The 27,500-nt window shown below is 35.4% G+C and overlaps 1 protein-coding gene across 1 annotated transcript in view; it reads right to left on the bottom strand.

Annotated features, from left to right (window-relative positions):
• The window catches only part of chd3 (chromodomain helicase DNA binding protein 3), a 96,336-nt gene that overhangs the window by 15,153 nt on the left and 53,683 nt on the right, over positions 1–27,500 (bottom strand). The window contains 16 exon segments of the mRNA XM_059354770.1: positions 1,079–1,112; positions 1,114–1,275; positions 5,943–6,075; positions 7,747–7,855; positions 11,448–11,579; positions 12,983–13,093; positions 13,179–13,371; positions 14,602–14,765; positions 14,894–15,056; positions 16,491–16,635; positions 18,458–18,591; positions 19,751–19,836; positions 20,178–20,243; positions 23,019–23,196; positions 25,737–25,921; positions 26,235–26,466. Coding sequence (XP_059210753.1) covers positions 1,079–1,112; positions 1,114–1,275; positions 5,943–6,075; positions 7,747–7,855; positions 11,448–11,579; positions 12,983–13,093; positions 13,179–13,371; positions 14,602–14,765; positions 14,894–15,056; positions 16,491–16,635; positions 18,458–18,591; positions 19,751–19,836; positions 20,178–20,243; positions 23,019–23,196; positions 25,737–25,921; positions 26,235–26,466 — 2,227 coding nt within the window.

Raw genomic sequence — 27,500 nt, 5'->3', positions numbered from 1 at the left:
TTTTGAACAAATTGGGCATACAGGCTCGTCCGTGTGTTGATGGGCTCATCTTTTTCATTCGGTTTGAAACCGACATATTCCCACACCGGGGCTGTGGCATTTGGCTTTGCAATTATCTTTTTTCCTAGCGTTGCTCCGCACGAGGCTCACCTGCTGCACTCTGTGTGTAGCCAATGCTAGCGGCCCAGCCTTCCCCACAGAGACAAAGAGACTGGATGACTGACAGGAGGGTTCACTCCGCTCATTCTGCTACGGAACAAAAGAGATCCAGCACAGAGCGAACCCTCTTGTCATCCAGCCTGCTTGGAGGCAACAGACGAGGAAAAACAAACACGCATGCGCATGGCGATATATCGAGGCCGGCAAAATTATTGAGTTCATTTAATTTAATCGTGCGATTAATTGATTTATTGATTATTGGCCCAGGCCTACATCAGGGGTCTCAAACTTGCGGCCCGCGGGCCAACTGTGGCCCTCGTGACGATATTTTGTGGCCCCCACCTTGATATGAAAGTTTAATGTGAGTTTTATATGAATGGCACTTTACCATTTAAATAATTTTGTTTGTTTTTTGGTAATTCTTTGTATTTCTTGGTCATTTTGTGTAATTTCTTGTAATTTAGTGCTTTTTCAGTCATTTTGTGACTTTTTTTTTGGACATTTTGACCAAAAAAAGGCACAGAATAACAAAAAAGACACAAAATTGCAAAAAAGACACAAAATGACCAAAAAAAAAAAGCCCCAAAACTCACATTAAACTTTCATATCAAGGTGGGGGCCACAAAATATCATCACGAGGGCCGCAATTGGCCCGCAGGCCGTGAGTTTGTGTCCCCTGCTTTAAACTATTTATCATCTTTTTAGACTACTTATTACATATGCGTAATGCCTGAATGTCTTTTTTAAAGCACCTTTTATATGAGAAACACGTAAATTTAGTTGTATACTTTTTTAATACAATAAAAGAAAGCTTTATAGACGTCCACTCAAGTTACCAAATATGGCTGTTTGCCTGATAAAGAGTGAAGGTGCAGTCCCAGTATTGTCTTATAACTGAGAGTATAAAACGCTGTGTGACCTTTGTGCAGGACGGCGTTGGCCGGCTTGTTTCCCAGCCAGCGACTCCTTGCTGAGGTGCTGGTGGGACTCGGCGAGGCACTCCACCTCGGTGAAGCGTGCGTTGAGCGCCATGGCGGGGTGGGAGGGGTCCTGGGTCATGTTGAGGTAGGCCGCCCGCCGCAGCTGCTCCTCGATCACCAGCGCCTGCTCCAGCAGCTGCACAACAACAACAACAACAACAACAACAACAAGAGAAACATGATGTCAGCTCCACCTTCTGCAGAAAGGAACAGTTGAACCTTCAGTTCACTTTGATACATCAGTCAGAAAACGTTTGGTCCCATTTTATGCATCGTTTCCAACCACAGAAGTGCTTTATTTTAAAATTTCTGTTTCTTGTTAACCCTTTAATGTCCTCACTAAGAATATTTATTTATTTATTTGCTTTTTTAATTACAAGAATGAACACTTGCTTTTTTTGTCCAATAAATCCACATTTATTTTCATTTTAATTTACATTTATATTATTATATATATATTTATTGGCTCATGATTTTTTTTCAGGGGACTTTTATTCCATAATTCTCCTTTTTAAATTTTTTTATTTAAGTTTATTTTTTTACATTAATTGGCTCATGATTTTTTTCAGAGGGCCTTTATTCCATAATTCCAAGTTTTTTTGTTTTATTTTTTACATTTATTGGCAAAAACAAGAATAAACGCTTGCTTTTTTTGTTCAATAAATCCACATTTATTTTTTACATTTATTGGCTCATGATTTTTTAAAGGGGACTTTTATTCCAAAATTCCACATTTATTTTATTTTTATTTAAAAAAAAATATTTTTTTACATTTATTGGCTCATATTTTTTTCAGATGACTTTTATTCCATAATTCCACATTTATTTATTTTTTATTTACATTTATTCGCAATAACAAGAATAAACACTTGCTTTTTTTATTCAATAATTCCACATGCATTCATATTATTATTATATTATAGCATTATATTATTATATTTTATTTAGAGCTTTTAGATCATACTTCCGCAATTGATTTAATTTATATTTACAGAACCATCATGGATTTTTATGTAACATTATCTGGTGATAACGACTTATTTATTATCTTATTATCTCGATATAACAAAAATCTTTTTTCTTGTGATAACGACAAAAACTTTGAGGCTTAATTCGGCTGTTTTGAGGGAAGTTCAGCAAAATGCAGCATAAAGAAAACATGTTTCTGTCCTCAGCGGTCACAATAAACAATTCCTCTTAACATGTAACTGCTGCTAGCTGCTCTACTCTGTTGTCAGTTGCATTGTGGGAAACCGTGTGAACAAACACACAGAAACAACCTGCTGAGAATGAATATCTAGTCTGTGAAGCAGCTTCAGCCTCCAGATCTCTGAACAGCAAACATTTGTCTTTTATTTCAGCAAATCAGAAGAATTCAGAAGGAATTATTTATTGTTGGGAGTAATAATAATATGTACAATATCTGAAAGAGCAGCAGAGTGACAGGAAACAAGATGCTGATGCTCCTCCCTTTTTTATGTAATGCTTTCTGTCTCACCACTCCTTTTACTCCTTCTACCTTTTATTTCCTGTGTATGTGAGAACGTCTTGTGATTGTTCCTGTTCTGTCTCTTATTGTTTTTCTTTTAATGTAAGAATAGTTTTTAGTCTCGTGGCTTCATTCTCCTTGTGATTAATTAAATATGAATAAAGTTATTATTATTATTATTATTATTATAATAAAAATGGGTCTCTATCATATTAAAGTGTGTGTTAATTATTAATTTTACACCAGGGGTCTCAAACTGGCGGCCCGCGGGCCAATTGTGGCCCTCGTGATGATATTTTGTGGCCCCCACCTTGATATGAAAGTTTAATGTGAGTTTTATATGAATGACACTTTACTGTGTTGTGTGTGGAAGGTCCCTTTAATTACCTCTTTTGGTAATTTAGTGTCTTTTTTTGGTAATTTTGTGTCTTTTTTTGGTAATCTTGTGTCTTTTTGAAATACTTTTGTGTCTTTTTAAATAATTTTGTGTCTTTTTAAAAAAATAATTTGTGTCTTTTTAAAATAATTTTGTGCATTTTTTGGTAATTTTGTTTCTTTTTTAAGTAATTTAGTGTCTTTTAAAAAAAATAATTTTGTGTCTTTTTTGGTAATTCTGTGTATTTTTTGGTCATATTGTGTATTTTTTAAGTAATTTAGTGTTTTTTCAGTAATTTTGTGTCTTCTTCTGGTCATTTTGATACTGCCTCCTGCCTCCAAGAAACGTCTTTCTTATGTTACATTTAAACACAAAAACACAGACAAAAATACCTTTTAAAGCTTTAAAAGCTCTGATTCCTCCCTCCGTTTGCACCCTGATGTTATTATAATCTTTATTCATCGTCTGTCTGATATTTTGTTTAATAAATGAAGCGTCTCCATTCAGCGGTTCAGCTGTGGTTGAACCACAGAACGTATTAAAGGGAAATTGGTGTGAAATAGTTGGATTTACAGCTTCTCTTGTGCAACGGACGCTGATCGTTTAGCAAGAGAGAAGAGGAGAAAGGAAGAAGAGAGAGAGAGAGACGCAGTAAATGAGGATGTTGAGGGCAGGATCTGAAACATGTGAGCCTCAAAAACAGGATGAGAGCCGTTTGATTAGTGCAGCGTCAGCGATACCAACCAGCCGATATGTGGGTCACCTGACCATCAAACGGGTCAGGTGACCCGCGGCGCCGCCAGGCGACTAGAATAGATCGACAGCGTGGAAGTCGGTCAGAGGATCAGAAACTGGCCAGTCATAAACGATGAAATCTTCCTATTTAAAACACTTTTTTTTCTAATTTAAACCTTTAAAGAGCACTCCTGGGAATTGAAAATGTTATTGGAGGATATTACAAGACTTTTTCCAAAATGTTTCATTTTTATATTGCAAATTGAGGCCAATTGAGTCATTATTATTATTATTATTATTATTATTATTATTATTATTATTATTATTATTATTATAGTCTCTTTCCCACAGCAACCCTAAATAGACAATAACACATCACTCTTTGACCTTTAACCCAGGGGTCTCAAACTCAAATTACCTGGGGGTAAGTATCAAAATGACCAAAAAAAGGCACAAAATGACCAAAAAAGACACAAAATGACCAAAAAAGACACAAAATGACCCAAAAAGACACAAAATGACCCAAAAAGAAACAAAATTACTAAAAAAAAAGACACAAAATGACCAAAAAAGACACAAAATTACCCAAAAAAGACACAAAATGTATTAATGATCCCCAGGGGAAATTGCTTTTGTATCATTTGCTGCTGTAATATAAATAAGTATTCAAATTAAATAACAATTTTTTTAAAAAGTGTGCTATAATCACGATATAAGCCTTAAATGTATTACTATTCCAATCTTTATCATCATTATTGTTGTTATTATTATTATTATTATTATTAATTTATTAGGTACTGGAAAGATATGAAAAATATTATTGGCACAAAAAAATATAAATCTAAATAAAATAAAATACCTGTAAAACCTATAAAACCTATTGAAATATATAAATATTGTATTTATATATATTCGTATTTTAAAATTCACTGATTTTAATATTTAACATTTTTTTATTTTTTAATGTAATTTCCTTATTATAAATCACATTATGCTGCATTTGTATAACAAAACTAAAGTTTATTATTATTATTATAATTGTTATTATTATTATTATTATTATTATTATTATTATTAATAATAATTTATTAGGTAATGGAAAAATATCAAAAATATTACTGATACAAAAAATATAAATACATATACATGTAATTATATTAATAAATACAACTGATTGAAAATATTGTATTTATGTATTTATCATTTATTTATATATATTTGTAAAATTCACAGATCTTAATATTTTACATAAAAAAAAAAAGTAATGTAATTTCCTTATTATAAATCACGTTATGCTGCATTTGTATAACAAAAATAAAGTTTATTATTATTATTATAATTGTTATTATTATTATTATTATTATTATAAATTTATTAGGTAATGGAAAAATATCAAAAATATTACTGGTACAAAAAAATATAAATACATATACATATAATTATATTAATAAATACAACTGATTGAAAACATTGTATTTATGTATTTATCATTTATTTATATATATTTGTAAAATTCACAGATCTTAATATTTTACATTAAAAAAAAAGTAATGTAATTTCCTTATTATAAATCACATTATGCTGCATTTGTATAACAAAAATAAAGTTTATCATTATTATTATTATTATAATTGTTATTATTATTATTATTATTATTATTATAAATTTATTAGGTAATGGAAAAATATCAAAAATATTACTGGTACAAAAAATATAAATACATATACATATAATTATATTAATAAATACAACTGATTGAAAATATTGTATTTATGTATTTATCATTTATTTATATATATTTGTAAAATTCACAGATCTTAATATTTTACATTAAAAAAAAAAGTAATGTAATTTCCTTATTATAAATCACATTATGCTGCATTTGTATAACAAAAATAAAGTTTATTATTATTATTATAATTGTTATTATTATTATTATTATTATTATTATAAATTTATTAGGTAATGGAAAAATATCAAAAATATTACTGGTACAAAAAATATAAATACATATACATATAATTAAAATATAATATTATATAAAATATAATATACATATATCATTTATTTACATATATTTGTAAAATTCACAGATCTTAATATTTTACATTTAAAAAAAAAAGTAATGTAATTTCCTTATTATAAATCACGTTATGCTGTAGAAGTGTCCCTGCAGATAGTAAAGGTGTTTGTTTGTTCTGACCTTGAAGCGGCGAGCCAGGAACTTGTTCTTCATCTCCAGGAAGTTTCCTTTGTTGGCCTGCGACTTGAACGGCTCGTTGACGATGGCGAACTGCGGGTCGTTCTGGATGTCCTGCCAGCGGGCGTAGCCGTGACTGACCAGGGGTCAAGGGTCATGTAACACTTGGGCTGAGAGACAGTTTAACGCAGCATCACAGAATTAAGGAATAAAGAAACTCTTCTTATTCCTGCTAGAAACTCACTGACATGACAGTTCAAACTGCAGAACAAATGCATCAAAATCAATCATTTTGCTAATAATTGACACCTCCCAAACTGTCATAAAAAAAACAACAACAAAAAAACAACAACAACAACTAGCATTTAGTATGCAGAAAAAAAACCTTTGTGTTTGAAAAAATTAAGTTAAAAAAAATCCGAAAATATTTCAGAAAATAAATAAATAGTTGGTAGTTATAATCAGGACTGATGTTGGTTATGGATCTTTATAGCAGTTAACAAAGTCTACTCATTAACATATTCCAAACAGTAAAAAAAAAAAAAAAAAAATCCCCAAAAATTCACTGTTTGTGTTTTTTCCTTAAAACAAACCTGGAACAATTCAAGGGTTCTGAAAATACATAAATATTTGCTAGTTATAAACAGGACTGATGTTGGTTAAAATACTGAACTCAGTGAAAGCAGATAATAATATGAATATGTAACTTTATGGCAGACTTTTTTTCTTGTATGAGGACATTAAAACAACTTTTTTTAAGTGATAAGAGAAAAAAAGAGCTAATAGTTCACAAACAGAATAGTAAAAACATCAATATTTAGCCTTGGGTTAAACTAGTGGCTGTTTCTGTTTCCTCCTCCAGTCTTTATGTAAAGTGAATCCATCTGATCTGATTTAATGTGATTTGACCCTCAGAGAGAGAGAACATGTTCAGCTACTCCTTTACACTGAAAACAGATTTTTGAGGGGGATTAATTTAATTTCTCATCTTCTTTAAAAGCCGGCCAGAGCTCTCGGTAAACAGCAAACCGTGTCTGCAGAGGGTCCTCTGGTTCATGCTGCTGCTTCTATTATTATTATATTATAATTACACAGTAAAGTACACATAAAGTATTTAAATTATTCTGGGAGATAGTCATCACCAGGCCCAGTTACACGGCTTTGTTTCACAAGCAAATGGTCGCGTGTAGCGCGAGGTTACCCGGAAATCAGAAAATCAATACAACTGCAGTGCTTTTATTTTGAAGGCGTGCAACACTGAGTTACCTTGTTATCTTGTCAAAAACACTTATTAAAGTTTTACTGCATAACATGCATGCTTTATATTGTTTTTGTGGTTTGAATGTATGTTGTGCTTAAAATAAATGGAAAAGTGAGATCATATTTAATAATATTAGAGTTTTTACTATGTTTTACTGCATAATAATATCGTCTTATTATAACATGTATTCTTACCAGAAGCAGCTCAAAACCATAAGATTTACTGCATTTTATAAAGTGATAGGTTTTTGAGGGGGGGTAATTTAATTTCTCATCTTCTTAAAATGCATAAAATGCAGCTAGAGTTCTGCAGCTTGTGTAAGTGGGCCTGGTGATGATTATCTCCAGAATAATGAAAACAGTTTAACGTGTAATTATAATGTAATAATAGAAGCAGCAGCGTGAACCAGAGGACCCTCTGCACACACAGTTTGCTGTTTACCGAGAGCTCTGGCCGGCTTGTTGACTTATGACGCTGGGCTTCTGCCGGCTCATAGAAAAATAAACACACCGGGGTCGTCGCCGGGGCAACCGCCGTCAAGGATACATCACGATCCCCGCCAGCAGCCAGAAGTCGTGTCGGCGGTGCCAGATCTCGTTCATCTTCCCCGAGGAGATGGCCGCCCGCTCCTCGTTCTGCCACAGAGTGTGCAGCTCTGCAGGGAGACAAAACGCTGAGCGAGCAGAAACCTGGCTGCAGGTGTTTCCACCACAAACAGCTTCTCTGGGCTTCTGGTCCTGGTTTCAGGGTTTTTAGGGTTTTTGCACAGAAGCTGTGCAGAGCGAGGGAATGTTTTCTCTCTTTCGTTTTAGAGTTTTACGTTGTTTGAAATGCTTCGTCGCTTGTTTGGACAAGTTAATAACTTATTTTCACCTTTTCACCTTTCTCTCCTCGGCCCCCACAGATTCTTCACTGGTTTTAACCCATTGAGGCCTGAAAAACCGCTGGGCGATTTTAAAATAAGCCTCTAATTTTCTGGAAATTCTGGAAAAATTCTGGGAAAAAAAGTGTGAACTCTTCTACTAAATAATAGATTTTTCAGCCTCTGTAGCAGATAGAAATGAAATTCAAAAAGTATTTGAGAGCTTATACAAATACTACAAAACGACGTAAACGCTTTTCAGGCTTCAATGGGTTAAATAAGAGACAAGCTGAGATTCACAATCATGGCTGGTCTACATGGCATAAAGCGTGGGTGTCAAACTCGTGGCCCGTGGGCCAATTGCGGCCCTCGTGATGATATTTTGTGGCCCCCACCTTGATATGAAAGTTTAATGTGAGTTTTATATGAATGTCTCTTTACCGTGTTGTGTGTGGAAGGTCCCTTTATTGCTCCAGCTGGAGCTTTGTTTCACTTGTTTCTATGACGACGTTAACTAAAAGAAAAGCAGCTGCTACCGGAGCGTTTATTATCTGCCGCGTTGTTGTTACCGCAAGAAGTGGAAATGTTATGTAATGTCATTTTGTGTCTTTTTTTTTGTAATTTTATGTCTGTTTTTTGGTAATTTTGTGCCTTTTTTTAATAATGACTTTTTTTGGTAATTTTGTGTCTTTTTCTAATCATTTTTGTGTCTTTTTTTTTTACAATATTGTCTTTTTTTGGTAATTTTGTGTCTTTTTTGGTAATTTTGTGTCTTTTTTTGGTAATTTTGTGTGTTTTTCTAATCATTTTGTGTCTTTTTTTAATAAAATTGTCTTTTTTTGGTAATTTTGTGTCTTTTTTTAATAATGACTTTTTTTGGTAATTTTGTGTCTTTTTCTAATCATTTTGTGTCTTTTTTAATAATATTGTCTTTTTTTGGTAATTTTGTGTCTTTTTTGGTAATTTTGTGTCTTTTTTTGGTAATTTTGTGTGTTTTTCTAATCATTTTGTGTCTTTTTTTAATAAAATTGTCCTTTTTTGGTAATTTTGTGTCTTTTTTTAATAATGACTTTTTTTGGTAATTTTGTGTCTTTTTCTAATCATTTTGTGTCTTTTTTAATAATATTGTCTTTTTGTGGTAATTTTGTGTCTTTTTTGGTAATTTTGTGTCTTTTTTTGGTAATTTTGTGTGTTTTTCTAATCATTTTGGGGTTTTTTTTCAGTCATTTTGTGGGTCATTTTGTGTCTTTTTTTGGTAATTTTGTGTATTTTTTGGGTAATTTTGTGTCGGTTTTTGGTCATCTTGTGTCTTTTTTAAGTAATTTAGTGTATTTTCAGTAATTTTGTGTCTTTATATATATATATATATATATATATATATATATATATATATATATATATATATATATATATATATATATATATTTATTTAAATTCTTTTAAATGAACCTGTTCATGAAGATATCTGTGCATTAGAATTGTCTTTTTGACTGGTTTTCCTGCTGATAACTGGTTGAAAATCACTTTATTAACAACCTCTGGCCACTTTTAACTTTCTGCCCCGCTAAATGTATGAATGCTTCACTGTTTTTACTGTATTTTACACTCTGTTTATCATTCCTTCTGTTATCAGGGACTGGTTTGTTTAATTCATGTGTGAAAGTTTTATGTGTGGTTATGTTTTCTCATTTGCACTCTACAACTGCTGCTTTGCAGGATGACAATAAAGGTTGATTTGAAGGGAAACTTTGGTTGATTTTTACAACCTGGAGCCTATTTTCTATGTTTTTTTTATCTAAGTGACTAATGGGGGACAGCTATTTTGAAAAGGAGCCCAGTATTGAGCGGGAGCCAAAAAACAAGCTGCAGTGTGTTGTTTTAAGGGGAATTGTTCACTGTCAATACACGTCTATGAAAAGTGTTTGTTTTGGCTGCTGACAGGCTCGCTGTCTGACAGCATTATGGAAATGATACTACAGAGAAATGAAACATTTTTCTTTATCTTTCTCTTGATCCGGTCTGTTTGTTTTGGTGCCTTCCTACGAAATCAAGGAGAAAACTTGTTCTTTCTTCATTTTATGCTCTGCATGCTCCTACAAGATGCATGTAAATATAAATGGAGATCACCTGCACGCCTCTCTGCAGCTCACTCACTCACTCATATTTCCACGCTTCCTTACAGGAACTATCACCTCTCACAAGATTTCAAAATAAGACTTCACCTTGAGACACAATTAGGGATGATGTTTGGAAGAAACCTGCCAACACGAACATCTATAATGTTAACAATCAATTGATCAATCAAACGCTGCATGCATACATGGGCAAAATAAAAGATAGATGTACAGTACTGTGCAAAAGCCTGTTTTGATATGGGACGCTTTTATTTTGAAAGGACGAAAAGAGACTTGATCCTGTTGATCGTAAAACTAAATCAAGTGATATTAAACTGTAAAGATAACGTCAAGGAGTTCAATGTTTTATCTTTTAGCCCCCGAAGAGGCATGAGGTTAGTTTTCATCTTCATATTTAAATGCGTTTTGTGTTTAAATAAGTTTTGAATAAAATTAAATTCAGTAATTTATGCTAGCAAGTAGGCGTTTGGAAGAAACCTGCAAATTCAAACATCTATAACGTTAATGCTCAATTAATCAATTAATTGTTATGCATACATGGATTTAATAATATATAAATATATATATATATATATATATATAGGTATATACACAATACTATCCAAAAGCCTGTTTTGATAACGGACGCTTTTATTTTGAAAGGACAAAAAAGAAACTTGATCCTGTCAATTGTAAAACTGTAAAGATAACGTCAAGGAGTTCAATGTTTTATGTTTTAGCCCCTGAAGAGGCATGAGGTTTTCACAGTAATCTTCATATTTAAATGTGTTTTGTGTTTAAATAAGTTTTGGACAAAATGAAATGTAGTAATTCATGCTAACAAGGTCTGATACAGTAAGATACTTTTGCTCAAATGAATACTCTTGTATTTCTGTGTGTTTTATAATTGTAATGGCAACTTTTTAGTTTGTAAACTGTAGCTTATCGGTTAAAAATCCATGTGCTCGAACAAATTCTTAACGACCGTTAATCGATCATAGATTAATTATTCCCATGCCTAGACACAATAACAAAAAGCAAGAATGAAAGACACTTATAATAACAAAAACATGGAGAAACAGGTTCTAGTTTGAAAAGTTTCCCAGTAAAACATCCGGAATGAAAGATCAAGAAGTAAACGCAGATGGTTAAAGTTGTTGAAAGTGAAATAATAGAAAGTTTTCCGACATAGAATCCTAAAAAGCACCACTGAGTGTTTACTCCCTCAGTTGAATCTACTCCACAACCTGTGCAGGTGAGTCGGTACTGACCCGTGAAGCCGCCATCTGCGATGTTGAACATGAAGCGAGGTCGCTCTATGGGAGCTCTCCCGTTCCCCTTGGGGAAGTCCTCCTTCGCTGCTCTGACTTCTTTCCCAGCATCCCTTTCCCCTTTCACTTCCTCTGTTATTGAAGAAGACGGTAAAAGTTATTATTGAGTTAAAGTGATTGTACTTGTGGATTCATGGTAGCAGCTCAAATTCACAAGCCGTGTTTCCATTAAAAGTCGGAGCGAAATGTTGAAATGTCGCAGTAAAGAAAAATGGGAATTAGGAAGTTTCCATCAGCTGGTTTAGACAAATAAACAAAGCTGCATTGACGTACTTTGGCCACAAGATGGCACTGTAATGTATCGCTCTAGGCTAATCTATATCTAATATATAATCTATAATCTAATACACAAACCACAAGCATATTGAGAAAACATCTTCATCAATTTGACAACACAAGCGCAGCATTTAGAAAATGCTGCAAAGACCACAACACAACAGAAGTGTTTCCAGAGGACACTTAAAAGTGATGCACACGTCTGGACACGCTTGATATTATCACGTTATTTCAAGATAATTATAATTTCATTGCAATTAAACAAATCAAATAAATGAATTATACACGTTTTAGTTGGTCTCTCTCAACGACACCGAGTTGGTCTTGGTTTTGCTAGCCTGCTAATGCTAGCACGCTTACGCTTTTATGCTATCGATCACCAGCTAACATTAGCACGATATCGATCACTGGCTAATGTTAGCATGCTATGATCGGCCGATAACGTTAGCATGCTATTGATCACCGGCTAATGTTAGCATGCTATGATCGGCCGATAACGTTAGCATGCTATCGATCACCGGCTAATGTTAGCACACTATCGATCACTGGCTAATGTTAGCATGCTATGATCGGCCGATAACGTTAGCATGCTATCAATCACAGGATAATGTTAGCACGCTATGATCAGCCGCTGACATTAGCATGGTATTGATTGCCTTACGGTATAACGTGAAATTATCATTATCTTTAAATAACGTGATAATATCACAAGCGTGTCCAGATGTGTGCATCACTTTTAAGTGTCCTCTGGAAACACTTCTGTTGTGTTGTGGTCTTTGCAGCGTTTTCTAAATGCTGCTCTTGTGTTGTCAGCTTGTTGAAGATGTTTTCTCAGTTTGCTTGTGTTTTGTGTATTTGGATGCATTTTCTTAAGCTGCAGTTGCTGTGAGCTCTCAGGGACACCGTACTCATCCGTCAGTAAACAGTAGAAGAAGAAGAGACAACGGAAATTATTAAATTATTCTTAAATTTTCGCTACGTCTGAACTTATTCGTAAAAAGTGTTTCCATCTCTCGTTTAGCGCATTAACTACTTTTCGAAAAAGACAAAAACCACCTCAAGTGAACGTAAAAACTTTTATGCATATTTTCAAAAGTTTTATCAAATTTTGTTGTTTCCATCAAGCTTTTCTCATGCAAATCTTCAAAATACGCAGATAAATAACCTGATGACACACTACTACAGAAAGTGGAACGTACCTTTCTTCACGTCAGAGACCTCCGTCTTATCCTTGGCGTCTGTCGTTTCAGTTGCTGCAGGAGCATCTTCCTGTTTTTCTTTGTCTTTTTCCTCCTTTTCTGCCTTTTCCCCTTTTACAGAAAAAAACAAACCTTAGTAAGGACACAAACCTGCATCAGTTTGTCGTATTTCAACACTTTTCAACTTTGTTTTTACCTGATTTCTCTTCTTTGACCTCTGCGTCTTGTTTCTGCTCGTCTTTACTCTCCTCTTGAAGTTTTTTCTCCTCTGTTGTTGCTGCGTCAGGTGTTTCCTTCTTCTCCTCCTCTTTCAGGTCGCTGTCCTCTTTGCTGTCGGTTTTTTGACCGGGAGATGCGTTTTGTGATGTTTCTTTTGTCGAAGAGGAAAGCTGCAGAAAGATGCACAATAGACACTGTCATTGCCTGACAATGTTTGTTGTTGCTGAGTGATAAAATCTTCAACTATCGGCTTTGAACCACTTCAGCTTGCTGCCGTTCTTGGGTGACTTTCTGTCTTTCCGAGGCTTTAGCAGGCTCAGTGCTAAAGCTACACTCAAACTGGAATCATCTGAAACTAAAAAAGTCATCCATTGATTCCAACCCCGTCATGATTGATTAGGTTAAATTTTGACACACATTTTCAAAGAGGTCCCTTGACTTCTGATCTTAAGATATCTGAATGAAAACGAGCTCTATGGGTACCCACGAGTCTTTCCTTTACAGACATGCCCACTTTATGCTAATCCCATGCAGTTCACAGCAAAAACCATGTGGAATCCAGGGTTAATGGGCTGATGAAGCACACATTGTGGATGCTTTAGCTGTTTTAGGCCACTTGAAACAAACTCTTGTGTGTTTTGTCTTGGTTTTTGTTGGTGTGAACGCTCAAACGAACTCTGGTGCGGACCAAAGAACTGAACTTTGGGATCAGGGTTTGCTTCTAAGTGCACCAGAGTTCAGTTTGCTGCAAAACAACAACAAAGTCTGAACCAAAGGAAGGAAGAGGACCAAAACACAGAGCATTCTGGGGTGAATTTGGGCAGAAATTTGATAATTAACTTCAGGCAGCATAGGAGCAGGTTTGAAAAATGTCTTGTGGACAAACGCGGTCTAATGATGAAGTAAAGACTGTTATAGAAATATGACCAGACGATCACAGAATACACAAAAACAACAACAAAGTCTTCATATTGTTTAGCAATAGAATGGAGGCTGATGGGTTCAATCACAAAGCTTGGATGGATGGATGGATGGATGGATGGGTGGATGGATGGATGGATGGATGATAGATGGATGGATGGATGATAGATGGATGGATGGATGGGTGGATGGATGGATGGATAGATGGATGATAGATGGATGGATGGATGATAGATGGATGGATGGATGGATGGATGGATGGATGGATGGATGGATGGATGGATGAATGATAGTTAGATAGATAGATAGATAGATAGATAGATAGATAGATAGATAGATAGATAGATAGATAGATAGATAGATAGATAGATAGATAGATAGATAGATAGATGAAGCTCAGTGTGGAAACAAACCAAACCAAACCACACCGAGTCAGTCCACCAGACTTTACATATGAAAGCGAGCTGATTCTGTCCCACCTCTTCAGCCTCTGCCGTCTTGTTGCCGTCCACCTCTTTCCCCTCATCCTTCTCTTTCTCCTTCCCTTTCTCTTTGTCGGACGGGGCCTCGCTTTCCTCCTTGTCCTCCTCCTTCTCTCCCTCCTTTCCGTTCTTATCCAGCTTGTCTGACGGAGCAGGGGTCGCTGCACACAAACACACAAACACAGAAACACACATATCACTGGATCTCACAGTCAGACTCCTTCCAAGGCCTTTACCTGCAGTGCCCCCTGCTGGATGGGCTCGGCTCAGTCCTGGATGTGTGGTTTACCTGGCTTTGAGGTGCAAGGTGTGTTGTTATAGCTGGCCTCGGGGGTGGGCGTGGTGGTCTTGACGGCCGGAGACGAGGCCCTGGAGGAGGATTTGTCTATGATGACCTCCGGCTTGAGCTCTGGAAGACTCCACCGCCCGTTGATGTGCTCAAACTCCTGGATCTGAACACAAAAGGGAAGATAAAAAAATCTTGGCACTGGCTGACTTTACCTAATACCACCTTATTTAAGCTCACCACCCACATGCCCTGCTCGCCTGGCAGTAAATCACACTCTCCCCGCTGGCGCAGATAGCAGATCAGGATGTCAGCAGGTTTAAACAAGTTGGACTGAAAACTGGATTGAAGTTAAGTAAACTGGCAGGCTGACGGTAGTAAGGTAATCGGAACATCAGTCAAGATGTCAGGGTTGATATCTTTACTTGAAAAAGACCTCAGACATTTTATAAGACTGTACCGTCTTTGTAGTTTGCTGAATCAAAGAAACGTTACGGCTTCATACGAGCCTGGAGACGTCCTGCTGATACAGAGGCGCCCAGAAGGTTTTTATAAAAGCAAACACTGTTATTGGTTCTATTTATGGCCTGCATGTTCTTTAACAATAGCTAATCAATGTTTTTACATTCACTAATTATTCCTCTGGAAGAGTATAATCAGTTTCCCTATCCCCACTAAAGTGAAATTTCTACGACAGGGTTCTGGGATGTTGGAGGCAGTGTGGTAAATTCCGGGCCTGTTCTTTAGTCGAGGCGTTTAGGAAAAGAGATTGCAGAAGAAGCGAGTATTATTTCTGGGATAAAAGTTGAACGCATTTTTGTTTTATTATATCTGGGCAAGTTTCCGGACAATGTCACGGCCCCAGATAAGAATCTATACACAGTTCTTCTGGCTGCAAGCAAGAAATCCATCTCACTGAAGTGGCTGCAGGTAAAGTTTTTTTGTTAATTTTGTGTCTTTTTTTATAATATTGTCTTTTTTTTGGTAATTTTGTGTCGCTTTTAGTAATTTTGTGTCTTTTTCTAAAAATGTTGTGTCTTTTTTCATAATTTTTTGTATTTTTTTGGGTCATTTTGTGTTTTTTCTTTAGTAATTTTGTGTCTTTTTTAAGTAATTTAGTTTTTTTTCTGTCATTTTGTGTATTTTCTTAATAATATTGTCTTTTTTTGGTAATTTTGTGTCTTTTTTAGTACTTTTGTGTCTTTTTTAGTACTTTTGTGTATTTTTTGGGTCATTTTGTGTATTTTTTAAGTAATTTAGTTTTTTTCTGTCATTCTGAGTCCTTTTTTTAAGTAATTTTGTCTTTTTTTGGTCATTTTGATACTGCCTCCAGCGCCCCCTGGTAATTAGAGTTTGAGACCCCTGCCTTAAGGTTACAATCTGATCAATATATGAAAATTGGAAAACACCTTTTTCCTGTGTGTTCTGTTTGTTTTGTCTTTTTTCCTTCTACTAGTATATGGCCTATTTTACCAACATGTTTCTACTATTACCCTTTCTTTTTCCTTTCTCGTTTTATTTTTGTTGAAAACACATACAGGAACATCTCATCATGTCACATTTATCTCGTCTTAGGAAGCTGTTTCAGCATCGTTCTGACCTTCTTCTTGACTAGAGACATGACGCCGATCCGGGTGAGGACCGGCTGGCGACACAGCCCCTCCCTCGGCACGCCGTCCGCAAACGTCTCCGCCCCGTCAGCCACCGGCTCGCACAGGTGACGCATGAAGAGGGACACGTACGCTCTGGAAGAAGAGAAGAAGAAATGTGTAGGAGCCAATATTATGTTGAAGAAAGATGAGATTTTTATTGTAGATTACAGCGTGTTTTATATTGGTTTTGGTTGTGTTTATTGCATAGTTCAGTGATTCCCAACAGGGGGGGCCCGACCCCACCAGGGGGACGCCAAAGGTCCAAGGGAGGTCGCAAAGCCCTCTTGAGCTAAAGGGATGTAATAAATCTAATGTGTTAAATATAGATGAGTCAGCATTTAATTCATTAGTGGGACAAAAACAACTAAATAAGGGCTACATTAAACGTTTATTCATTTATTTAAATAGAAAAATCACTACAGAAAAGTTTAAAAATAAATGCTATATCGCGAGAATAAGGACATGTGTAACCTCACCTAGCGGTAACCTCACCTAGTGGTAACCTCACCTAGCGGTAACCTCACCTAGCGGTAACCTCACCTAGAGGTAACCTCACCTAGAGGTAACTTCACCTAGTGGTAACCTCACCTAGAGGTAACCTCACCTAGCGGTAACCTCACCTAGAGGTAACCTCACCTAGGGGTAACCTCACCTAGCGGTAACCTCACCTAGTGGTAACCTCACCTAGAGGTAACCTCACCTAGAGGTAACCTCACCTAGAGGTAACCTCACCTAGCGGTAACTTCACCTAGAGGTAACCTCACCTAGAGGTAACTTCACCTAGAGGTAACCTCACCTAGAGGTAACCTCACCTAGAGGTAACCTCACCTAGCGGTAACCTCACCTAGAGGTAACCTCACATAGCGGTAACCTCGCCTAGCGGTAACCTCGCCTAGCGGTAACCTCACATAGCAGTAACCTCGCCTAGCGGTAACCTCGCCTAGCGGTACCCTCACATAGCGGTAACCTCACATAGCGGTAACCTCACCTAGTGGAAACCTCATGTAGCGGTAACCTCACATATCGGTAACCTCACCTAGCGGTAACTTCACCTAGAGGTAACCTCACCTAGAGGTAACTTCACCTAGAGGTAACCTCACCTAGAGGTAACCTCACCTAGCGGTAACCTCACCTAGAGGTAACCTCACATAGCGGTAACCTCGCCTAGCGGTAACCTCACATAGCAGTAACCTCGCCTAGCGGTAACCTCGCCTAGCGGTACCCTCACATAGCGGTAACCTCACATAGCGGTAACCTCACCTAGTGGAAACCTCATGTAGCGGTAACCTCACATATCGGTAACCTCACCTAGCGGTAACCTCACCTAGAGGTAACCTCACCTAGCAATAACCTCACCTAGCGGTAACCTCACCTAGCGGTAACCTCACCTAGCAATAACCTCACCTAGAGGTAACCTCACCTAGCGGTAACCTCACCTAGAGGTAACCTCACCTAGCGGTAACCTCACCTAGTGGTAACCTAGCCTAACAACAGAAACACAGAGCTAATGGAAATATGGCGAGGCGTGATGAGACGAGAATGCTGAATATCTCAAAAAGAAAAAGAGAGGGTACCATGAAAGTGACATTGAGTTTGGCTTCATAGAAACAATGGGGGGTCAACAAAGTTTACAATGGTAAAAATGTGGGTCCCTCAAGAAAAAGGTTGGGAACCACTGGCATAGTTGTCAAATTTACCACAGCACCTGAAGTAGGCGCTGCTCATTGCATTATTCTGAAGGACTTGCTAAAAGGTAAAAACGTGGATTAGCAGAGTGCTAAGAGTTTCAGGGAAAAAAGGTTTTTTGACCGTTACTTCCAGATGTTGAATTAAGATTTACTTTTGCCACTACAACATGTATTAAAAGATGGGTAGAGATGGAGAAATTCCAAATCATGATGGGGTTTTTCCTTACTTGAACTCTTTCTCCGTCTTGCCCCTGAGGTCTCTGACCAGCCACTGGGAGGAGAAGGCGTCCTGGGACGGCATGCCCCAGCGCATCACCGCGTTCAGGAAAGCCTTCCGCTGGCGGGTGTTGAAGCCCAGCACCTGCAGAGGAAAACACAACATTTTACAGTATGTTTGTCCTACATGAAGCTGTTTAAACACGGCCTGTTAAAACGTATCTGTGTGTTGTTCTGGAGGCTGTAAATGAAAATGTCAGCTTAAGAAAACCTAATTTTCCAGCAGAAATCCCAAGGCCTCCTTTGAAGAAGTCTGACTGCTTCATCTATCCATAAGAGCAAGAAGAGTCTCTGTGTGTGTGTGTGTGTGTGTGTGTGTGTGTGTGTGTGTGTGTGGATGTGTGTCTAGGTCAGGGGTCTCAAACTCAAATTATCTGGGGGCCGCTGGGGGCATTTTTGCAAGACACAAAATGAATATATTACTTAAAAAAGACACAAAATTACCCAAAAAAAGACACAAAATTACCGGAAAAAAAAATAAATTACTTAAAATAGACACAAAATGACCAAAAAAGAAACAAAATTATTTTTTAAAAAGACACAAAATGACCCAAAAAGACACAAAATGACAGAAAAAAACGTAATTACTAAAAAATGAAACAAAATGACCAAAAAAAGGACACAAAATTACCAAAAAAGACACAAAATTATTTTAAAAAAAGACACAAAATGACAGAAAAAACTAAATTACTTACAAAAGAAACAAAATGACCCAAAAAAGACACAAAAACAAAAAAAAGGCCAAAATTATTTATAAAAGACACAAAATGACCCAAAAAAAGTAATTAAAGGGACCTTCCACACACAACACGGTAAAGTGCCATTCATACAAAACTCACATTAAACTTTCATATCAAGGTGGGGGCCACAAAATATCGTCACGAGGGACGCATTTGGCCCGCGGGCCGCCAGTTTGAGACCCCTGGTTTAGTTCATATCTCTCTGACCGTTAGTCAGACTGACCTCAAGTTCTGGAGGCTGTAAATGAAAATGTCAGCTTGAGAAAACCTAATTTTCCAGCAGACATCCCAAGGCCTCCTTTGAATCAGTCTGACTGCTTAATAACGCTAAAATAAACTCCGCTTGAACAATGCGGCCCATTATAATCACGTATAATCAGTTACGGGGCTGTCGGAGCTGCCGTGTCCAATTTTAGATTGTTAGAAAACGATCAGAGAGTGTATTTTAGACCTGACAGATTCCAGTAACATCCCAATAAAAAGAGAGAGAAGAGCTGGACGGACCTCCAGGTTTCCTCCCACTCTGGCCAGGAGAGGAGGCAGAGGTTTGTCCTTCTCGTTCCTCAGCTGGCGGCGGGACTGCCTCCGACCTGCAGGAGGCAACAGACGGAGGGTGAAACATTAAAAAAGGACAGGAGATGTTTTTGCAGACTTGCAGGGTTTTCTTGAAAAATGTACAGTTCACATTTCATCGAATCAAAAACTCCTGAAGCGCTCCGAGCGTTTTTTCTCTAACTGTCTCAAGTTCAGAGTTTGCCTTTTTGGCACTGTGGCCTGTCGGACCGTGCCAGGCAACTGTTACAACTAAATCAATTTCAAGGTGTAATTGAACACAGGCCTGAGTCGGTGCATGTGTGTGTGTGTGTGTGTGTTCCAACATCTTTTATTGCTTCAGGAGCAGCGCTCTCTCTTTTTTTCGGTCTCCTCTTACCTTCTGGCCGGTCGTCAAAGTCCTCGTCCTCCTCCTCGGAGCCCACTGAGTACTCGGACTGGTTATCTGAAATGTCAGCATGCCACTCTGAAACAGCACATGGTGGTCTGTCAATAGGCCAGGCCCATTCACTTCCACTGTGCAAGCAGTAAGTCAAAGACAAGATCTGAAACAAATCCTCCACTTCATCCTGCTAATAACTCTCCACAAGCAGTGAAACAGGGTTCGTACACTGGTCATATTCAAGTGTTTTTAAAGCTTTTTTTCAGAAATTTTGTGTCTTTTTTGGTCATTTTGTGTCTTTTTTTGGTCATTTTGTGTCTTTTTTTGGTCATTTTGTTTGTTCTTTAAGTAATTTAGGTTTTTTTTCTGTTATTTTGTGTCTTTTCTAAGTAATTGTGTCTTTTTTCTGTCATTTTGTGTCCTTTTTAAGTAATTTAGCTTTTTTTCTGTCATTTTGTGTCTTTTTTGTGTCATTTTGTGTCTTTTTTAAGTAATTTTGTGTCTTTTTTGGTCATTTTGTGTCTTTTCTTGTCATTTTGTGTCTTTTTTTGGTAATTTTTTGTCTTTTTTTGGTAATTTTGTGTCTTTGTTTGGTCATTTTGTTTGATTATTAGATAATTTAGTTTTTTTTCTGTCATTTTGTGTCTTTTTTAGTAATTTTGTGTCTTTTTTGTCATTTTGTGTCTTTTTTTGGTCATTTTGTTTGTTTTTTAAGTAATTTAGGTTTTTTTTCTGTCATTTTGTGTCTTTTCTAAGTAATTTTGTGTCTTTTTTTGTCATTTTGTGTCTTTTTAAAGTAATTTAGGTTTTTTTTCTGTCATTTTGTGTCTTTTTTGTGTCATTTTGTGTCATTTTGTGTCTTTTTTAAGTAATTTTGTGTCTTTTTTGGTCATTTTGTGTCTTTTTTTGGTCATTTTGTGTCTTTTTTGGTAATTTTGTGTCTTTTCTTGTCATTTTGTGTCTTTTTTTGGTAATTTTTTGTCTTTTTTTTGGTAATTTTGTGTCTTTGTTTGGTAATTTTGTTTGATTATTAGATAATTTAGTTTTTTTTCTGTCATTTTGTGTATTTTTTAGTAATTTTGTGTCTTTTAAAAAAAATAATTTTGTGCCTTTTTGGAAATTTTGTGTCTTTTTTGGTCATTTTGTTTATTTTTTTAAGTAATTTAGTTTTTTTTCTGCCATTTTGTGTCTTTTTTTAGTAATTTTGTGTCTTTTTTAGTAATTTTGTGTCTTTTTTTAGTATTGTTTAGTATCTTCCACCTGTTGTAAGTTGCCTGTTTTAGATGAGTTCTTACATACTAAAAGGGGAGATTTCACTGAACCAAACCAACAGAGATGGTGTTACACTTTTAGGAGGAACGCTCTTCATTTCACATTATTTTTTACATTGAACAAGTGATGATCTATAGTCTCTAAATCATGGGTTTCAAACTTGCAGCCCGCGGGCCAATTGTGGCCCTCGTGACGATATTTTGTGGCCCCCACCTTGATATGAAAGTTTAATGTGAGTTTTATATGAATGTCTCTTTACCGTGTTGTGTGTGGAAGGTCCCTTTAATTACTTTGTTGGGTATTTTTGTGTCTTTTTTGGTAATTTGTGTCTTTTTTTAATAATTTTGTGTCTTTTAATGTTTTGTGTCTTTTAATCATTTTGTGTCTTTTTTTTTTGTAATTTTGTTTCTTTTTTTAAGTAATTAAGTTTTTTTCTGTCATTTTGTGTCTTTTTTGGTCTTTTGTGTCTTTTTTGTCATTTTGTGTATTTTTCTTAATAATTTTGTGTCTTTTTTTGTCATTTTGTTTCTTTTTTAAAGTAATTTAGTTTGTTCTGTCATTTTGTGTCTTTTGTGTGTCATTTTGTGTCTTTTTTTAGTAATTTTGTGTCCTTTTTTTCAGTAATTTTGTGTCTTTCTTTAGTAATTTTGTGCCTTTCTTGGGTCACTTTGTGTCTTTTTTTAAGTAATTTAGGGGTTTTTTCTGTCATTTTGTGTCTTTTTTCAAACTTTTCAAGCACTTAATCCAAAATCCAAGCACTTATCAAATCTTGAAAATACATTTAAACATTAAAATTCAAGCATTTTCAAGGATTTCAAGCAGTCGTACGAACCCTGATAATAAAAAGATGATTTTACTTTCAGCAGTAATTCTGAGGATCATGTAAAAGAGGATTCCCTTTTAAATCCAGACATAAAACATCTTACAGGAGTTTTTGCTCTTTATTTTTAAACTGTTCTCTTCAGAGCTGGGTCCGAGTTTCATATGAATGGCACTTTACCGTGTTGTGTGTGGAAGGTCTAATTACTTTTTTTTTTTTTTTTTATTACTATTTTTGGTAATTTTGTGTCTTTTTCAATAATATTGTGTTTTTTAATGTTTTGTGTCTTTTTTTTGGTAATTATGTGTCTTTTTGGTCATTTAGTTTCTTTTATTAAGTAATTAAGTTTTTTCTGTCATTTTGTGTCTTTTTTTTTGTCTTTTTTGTCATTTTGTGTCTTAATAATTTTGTGTCTTTTTGATAATTTTGTGTCTTTTTTGGTGATTTTGTTTCCTTTTTTAAGTAATTTTGTGTCTTTTGTGTGTCATTGTGTGTCTTTTTTTTTGTAATTTTGTTTCTTTTTTGGTCATTTTGAAACTAGATGGATATAGTCAGATTGCAAGAGAAATACAGTAAGGATTTCAAGCAGCCGTACGAACCCTGAAGATAAAAAGACGCTTTTACTTTCAGCAGTAATTCTGAGGATCATGTGAAAGAGGATTCCCTTTTAACTCCAGACATTAAACATCTTGCAGTAGTTTATTTGAAAGTGTTCTCTCCAGAGGCGGGCGGGCCCCGCTCCCTACCTTGGTCTTCCTGCGCGGCGTCGTTGTAGTTGACAGGCTTGCGGTTCCTCTTTCCTTTGCCCAGTTTGCTGGCCAGGTCCTCCTGCTGCTGCTCGTAGTGATGCCGCAGCAGCTTCTCCCAGTAGTCCGGATCCACGTTCTCCTCCTGCTTGATGATCTCACGCTCGATCTCCTCGATCTGCAACGTTTGTGCAACAGAGCCGTTATTTCTCAGGCCGCCAGGAGATTATTGATGCTTTCAGACTCCAGGTAAATGTTGCATATCTGTCTCTTATTCACACAGTATATAATAAATAAATTAATAGAGTTATCTATTCCTTTTAGTTGCTACTGACACTAAACATAAAGTAATATTGATTTATTTATTATTTATTAAATCTTTCTATCTTTGTAATTTCTTACAATATATATTACATAAATTGTATTTATATATATATGTATATATATATATATATATATATATATATATATATATATATATATACATATAATTTTTTATTTATTTGACAATACAGCATATAATAAATAAATAGAGTTATCTATTCCTTTTAGTTGTTACTGACATTAAACATACAGTAATTATGTTTTTTTCTCCTTTTTTATTTATTTATTCTTTATTAAATCTTTCTATCTTTGTTATTTCTTACAATATATATTACATAACTAGTATTTATATATATATATATATATATATATATACATATAATTTTTTATTTATTTGACAATACAGCATATAATAAATAAATAGTGTTATCTATTTATTTTGTTATTTATTATTTTTTGATACTAAACATGTTTTTATCTATCTTTCTTTGTTTTATTTCTTCTTTGTTATATGTTTATTTTTTTCATACAATATACAGTAATACAGCATTTTATTACTGTAATTACATACAGTAATTATGTTTTTAATTAGTTATATGTTTCTCTTACAAATGTTTTTATTTATTCTTTATTATATCTCTTTTTTCACACAATGTACAATAAGAACATTAAATAAATAGTGCTATCTATTTCTTAAATGTGTTTAATTTATTTCTTTTATTTTTATGTATTCTTTATTTGACACTAAACAATTTTCTATTTTAAAAAAAACCCTGAATTATATCTTTATTTTTTCACACAATATATAATAAATAAATAGTGTTATTATAGTATATGTTATAGTGTATTTTTATCTTAATTTTAATTTTTAATTTATTTAAATGGTCAGCAAATGACTGACACGAAACATTCAGCAATGATGTTTAAATATATTATTTATTATGTATTATATCCTTATTTTTTCATACAATATATAATAAATAAAAAGTCTTATCTATTTCTTTTATTTGTTATGTATTTATTATTTGACACTAAATATACAGTAATTATGTTTCTTTCAATCTATTTCTTTTATTTAAATGTATTCTTTATCATATCTTTATTTTTTCAAACAATATATAATAAATAAATAGTGTGAGCTATTTTTTGTGTGTGATTTCTTCTTCTTTTTACACTAAATATACAGTAATATTTCTATAATCAATTTCTTTTATTTTTATTCATTCTTTATTATATCTTTTTTTTTCACACAATATATGATAAATAAATAAATATTACTCTTTACTTAAATGGTCAACAATGATTTGTTATTTGTTATGTATTATGTAAAATAATGTCTATTAACCATTAAATATTCTTTAATAAAGTTATTAATTTAATATAGCAGCCCTCTGAGTACTTTTATATACTTGTATATAGTCATATTGGTGCACAATCCACATAGAAATGGTCTATTTGCACTTTCAGCTCAAATATCCACTATATTGGCCTCCATCTCTATAATCTGTCATTTCTCCTCTATCAGATCTGTATCAGTCTGAAACATTAGTCACACTCTCATCCAGACGTTCTATAATCAATGTGGATGAGCAACAAAAGATCTGAGCTGCAGTCTGAACCAGGCAGATATCATGTGACAAAAATAACTCACTAACAGGCTATTTTCGTGATAATTATATTGAAACGTGGTGCATTCTGATTGTGCAGCATCTCTCAGCATCCTGCAGTAGAGCTGCAGTCCAAAACCCCCAAAATAATAGAAATTATCATCACCTTAATTATTATTATTATTATTATTATTATTGTAATTATTGCTATTGTAATTATTGTTATTGTCTTCACTGCTATCATTCTTCCCATTATCCTCGCAAAGAAAGCACATCATCATGTTGGTTTTTTTGCTTTTGTTTTTTGTCTTATTTTTCTCCTCTCTCCTGTAATTATCATTATTAGTATTATTGTTACTCATGCATGCTCTTTTTTTTTTTTAAATTAAAAATTATATTTATTCTATTTATATTTATGTAAAATGAAAAAATAAATAAAAAAGAGCATTTCAAAAAATATTTATATATATATTTAAATTTTTTATTAATTAAATATAATTAATATATATCTATATATATATATATTTTTTTTGTAATTATATTTACATTTTAGTAGTACTGCTTTCTCTGCCTAATAATGATACATAATATTTATTATCATATATTAATACTTAACTGCTAGATCTATAACTGAAACACGCACACACACACACACACACACACACACACACACACACATTGGGGTACATTATTGTCATTGTTTAATATTCACTCCCTGTCTGTCCATATCACTGTATTGTGTTATTGCACAATAAAAAAATAATAAAAAAGAAGAAGTTCTGCTCACCTTATCCTCCTCCCGCACCATGTACTGGGCCACTTTAAAGGAGCTGAGGTACTCGTTCATGTTCTGGACGTCGGTGTCGTCGGTGGCGTCCTGGCTGCGGTCCAGCAGCCTCTCGATGGCCACGTTGTCGTAGTGGATGACGCTGCCCTCGTCCTCAACTTTATCCCCCGACGCATTCTTCATACCTGCCACACACACACACACACACACACACGTGGGGTTAAAAAAGGGGAAATAGTTCATCCTGTTCTTCAAGACAAATACATTTTCTTCTTGTCAACCAATTATGCTGCCAATAACAGCAGAAGAAGCCAAATGTGTCAGGATGAAAGCACATTAAAGTGAGTGTGTTTGACAAAGTAATCCCGCTCAGGAGGAGACGCCTGCCAAGTCTTTCCTGCGAGGATCAAAACATTAAATCTCCAAATTCACACGTTATTATATTTGACTGAAAATCCCAATATGCCTTGACAAACTAGCCGACAAAATAAACCTCACGTTCTACTTCGTCCTTGAAGAGTTCTTCGGTTCCAAACTTGAGGATGTCGTCCAGTTCCTGTTTGGACATGGAGCCGGCCTTGGAGCCGAGGCCGGGCCGGACCACCAGGTGGGTCAGCATCATCTTCCTCTTGGCCACCTGCGTGATGCGCTCCTCCACGCTGGCTCGCGTCACGAAGCGGTAGATCATCACCTTGTTGGCCTGCCCGATGCGGTGGGCTCGACTGAACGCCTGCGCAGGGAGAGGAAAAACATGAAACCCATATCGTGTTATTGAGTGTGCTTGAAAGAGCACATTATACGTTATCCACCGGGCTTAATCCTAGATTTTATCCTTCCCTTTCTTCCGTGGTTTTTTCCCGCGTGACTACTCCTCCAGGAGTTTTGGTCTCACATACACTAAAAAGGTATCAAATCGACCAGCTCGGCCATGACAAGTGTGCTGTGACTTTTCTAAGGGTTTCGGCAAACGATTTTCAAAATATTCTGCAAAAACATGCCAAAAAATCCCCCCAATGTTACCCTATGGAGAGGCTAGAGTTGATGACATCATCGCTAGAGTGGAGAAGGAGAGAAAAATTTGTCAAAAAATAAATTTGGCCGCAGATACCACTCTACAGAAATAATTTATAGATAGAAACGTAGTAAAATGTGTCTTCTCCCTCACATTGGTGTGATAAAGCTGTCAGAGTTATAGTTTGGCCGTAGGACCACAGATGATCCACCAACACCACCCACAGCCCCATAGACCGCCATGGTAAAAAGGAGGGAAAATTTCTTGAGGAAAGCAGAGGTACTAGTTTCTTCTGATTGCTCTAAAAAAACATATTCTCCATTTTTCTTCACAAAACACATATGTAGACGTTCAGGAAGAACTCAGGATGCTCAAAGTGAAGTTGTTCCACTGATAGGAGCTACGGTTTGGACTAAAATGCTTTCTGTTCGAGGAGAACTTTTTGCTGTTTTTCCCTCTCTGTCAGTGGCTTCACAGGAGCAGTTGATTTCAGTTGATTGCTCTGCTCTGATTGGTGGCTGCCACCTGGCCCTGGTTGCTTAGTTACCAAAGCCCCCCCGCCTCCCCCCGACACACTAACTAAAAAGTTTACAAAAAAAGACGAGTTTTAGACACAAACTGACGAGTTTTAGACACTAACTGACGAGTTTTAGACACTAACTGACGAGTTTTAGACACTGACTAGTTTTAGACACTGACTAGTTTTAGACACTAACTGACGAGTTTTAGACACTGACTAGTTTTAGACACTA

The sequence above is a fragment of the Centropristis striata genome, chromosome 17 (genome assembly GCF_030273125.1).
Source record: "Centropristis striata isolate RG_2023a ecotype Rhode Island chromosome 17, C.striata_1.0, whole genome shotgun sequence".
In the NCBI taxonomy this organism is placed as follows: domain Eukaryota; kingdom Metazoa; phylum Chordata; class Actinopteri; order Perciformes; family Serranidae; genus Centropristis; species Centropristis striata.
Note: the sequence above shows the minus strand (reverse complement) of the source record. Positions and strands in the feature narration are given on the sequence as shown.